This window comes from Trichogramma pretiosum, unplaced genomic scaffold, assembly GCF_000599845.2.
Source record: "Trichogramma pretiosum strain Unisexual culture from Peru unplaced genomic scaffold, Tpre_2.0 scaffold117, whole genome shotgun sequence".
Classification (NCBI taxonomy): domain Eukaryota; kingdom Metazoa; phylum Arthropoda; class Insecta; order Hymenoptera; family Trichogrammatidae; genus Trichogramma; species Trichogramma pretiosum.
The window spans coordinates 63,003-65,612 of record NW_019641395.1 but is presented as its reverse complement, the minus strand read 5'-3'; the positions used below and the strand labels follow the sequence as shown (position 1 = coordinate 65,612).

General features: G+C 44.6%; 1 protein-coding gene across 1 annotated transcript; it reads left to right on the top strand.

Moving 5' to 3' along the window:
• The first annotated feature begins 894 nt into the window (after window positions 1-894).
• LOC106652678 (tankyrase-2-like) lies at window positions 895-2,610 on the top strand. The gene has a single exon (XM_023458346.1). The coding sequence runs from the start codon at window positions 895-897 to the stop codon at window positions 2,608-2,610; it is 1,716 nt and encodes a 571-aa protein (XP_023314114.1).

Sequence of the window (2,610 nt, the reverse complement as noted above, 5' to 3'; positions counted from 1 at the left end):
CTGTGGGATTGCTTCATCGAGGAGGGTTCTATGGTGACTGGGACCTCAATTTTCATATTCCAGAGTGAAAAACTTTGAAAAAAGAGTGAAGAAAACCGAGTTTTCTCTGTATATTCCAAAAAAAATGTTTTTTCCCACTCTAACCTAAAATACGCAACTTTGCCGCTAATTTTAGGCTCTCGTAGGAAAAAATAGTATCTCAAACTGGTGCAGATATGGTTTTTTAACAAAACTCGTTGAGAAATATACTATTTTATCATAATTAATAAATTTTTCATAAACGTAGGTTTAAGGTACCTTTCCCCCCTTAATTGACTTCGGCCACAATTTTTTTGTGATTTTTGTCTCGTATAATTTTCACTGAAAATTTTAGGTCAATTAAATTATATGATTTTAGGCGGATATGATGCATTTAAAAAGAAGGAAAAATTATTGCCATAGTATTCAATGCAACGGTTGTGGACAGGCTCTTTTTATTAAGCCTAGAATCCCAACCACACATGTCGCATCTTATAGCTGTCAAGCAGCCCAATATAAATCATGAAAATTTATTTAAGAAAGAGAATTTGATCTTTCAACAAAATGAAAGTTTACTCGACGTAGTCACTCGAATTATCATAAAGGGATCTAATTAAATAATTAGGTGGCCTCGGTGACGATTTCCTAGGAACCCTAAACTGCTTGCTTTAGGCCCTTATTGCACAAATAACTATTACATTCTTTATAAAATATAGTAAAATGAACAAAATATAAATTTTTTACAGAAGAAAGAGATCTGCAATACTACTGCTACTACTGCTACTACTACAACAACTACTACACTACTACTACTACTACTACTAAAACTACTACTACACTACTACTATTACTACTACTGCTACTCATTCCGGAAAAATGGATAGCCAAGTCTATACAAGAAAATTGCGTATATTACTAAAAACAACCAGATTACTAAAAACAGTCAGATTGCGAAAAGCATTATATAGTTTGATAGAACATTGGGAGGGCGAACTCCCGGATCTCCGGAACTTGTTTTGTCCCAAAGAAATCGATTTTCTTCTAACGGAGGATTTGAGGCTTCAAAATTCGAACCTCAACACTAGTGAAGAAGACCCCGGTATAAAAGTATCGCTCATCGAATTCGTCGTGCGCAGTGGCTACCAGGACGAGCTCTGCCACGACAAAAAAGAAAAGCCATCACTGTTTCGTGCCACGGCGCTTCTCTACGCAGCCCAGCACAGTTTCCCTACACGGGTCTTCCACGATCTGTTCCGAATATACAACAAATTCGACGTGAACTACGAGGATAAAAAGTCGGGAAAAACGCATTTCCACGTGGCTTGTGAGTTGGGACTGTACGAGGTCATGGAGGCGTTCCTCAAGTTGGGCCAGGATCCGAATTACCTCGGGCAATCGAAATCGATCGATCCACCGCTGTTCTTGGTCATAAAGAAGGCCTTGTACGAGCCGCAGTTAGTCAAGCTTCTGCTGGAAAAAGGCGCTAATCCGAATCTGTCCTGCAAAGACGGAATGACTCCTCTGCATGTTATTGGCGTGACGGAGAACGCTTACGGTCTGGCGGAGCTATTCTTCTACTTGTGCGAAGGCAACAATAAAGTTGTGCACATAGATGCCCGACACAAGAACGGTGATACACCACTACACATGGCTCTGAAGAACAACAATTGGGAGATAGCTGAGCTGCTACTGAGACGAGGCGCCGACCCAAACGCGGCTAACATGGAAGGATGTACGCCTCTGCACGTTCTCGCCTGGAAAGAATGCAATCATAACGTGACGAAGGTGTTGCTAGATTTTTGCGATGCCGAGAATCGGCCCCTGCGGATCGATGCTCGAGATAATCTGGGGCTAACACCACTGTACAACACTCTGCTCCATAAGAACGGAAAGATGTTTGAAGCGCTACTAAGACACGGCGCCGATCCGAATCAACCCACCGAAAGTAGGTGGACATCTCTGCACTACATCTGCGGAGGTAACAAAGACGACCTGTGGTGGGCGAATACGATATTCAAGTTTGCTGGAGATAGGGTGCGAGTCGATGTCCAGGACGAGAATGGCGAGACACCGATGCACCTGGCCGTGAGTTCAGGCAACGGAGAGTTGACCAAGCTGCTGCTGACGGTAGGCGCCGATCCGAACGCGGCTAACATGGAAGAATGTACGCCTCTGCACGTTCTCGCCAGGAAAGAATGCAATTATAAAGTGACGAAGGTGTTGCTAGAATTTTGCGATGCCGAGGATCGGCCCCTGCGAATCGATGCTCGAGATAAACAGGGGCTGACACCGCTGTTCACGGCCCTGCTCTATAAGAACGCGACGATGTTTGAAGCGCTGCTGAGACGAGGTGCTGATACAAATCAGCCCGACGAATGGGGGTGGACACCTCTGCACTACATCTGCGGAGGTAACAAATACGACCTGTGGTGGGCGAGTACAATGTTCAAGTTTGCTGGAGATAGGGTGCGAGTCGATGTCCAGGACGAGAAAGGCGAGACACCGATGCACCTGGCCGTGAGTTCCGGCAACGGAGACTTGATCGATCTGCTGCTGAGGAGAGACGCCGATCCGAACGCGGTTAAAATGTAG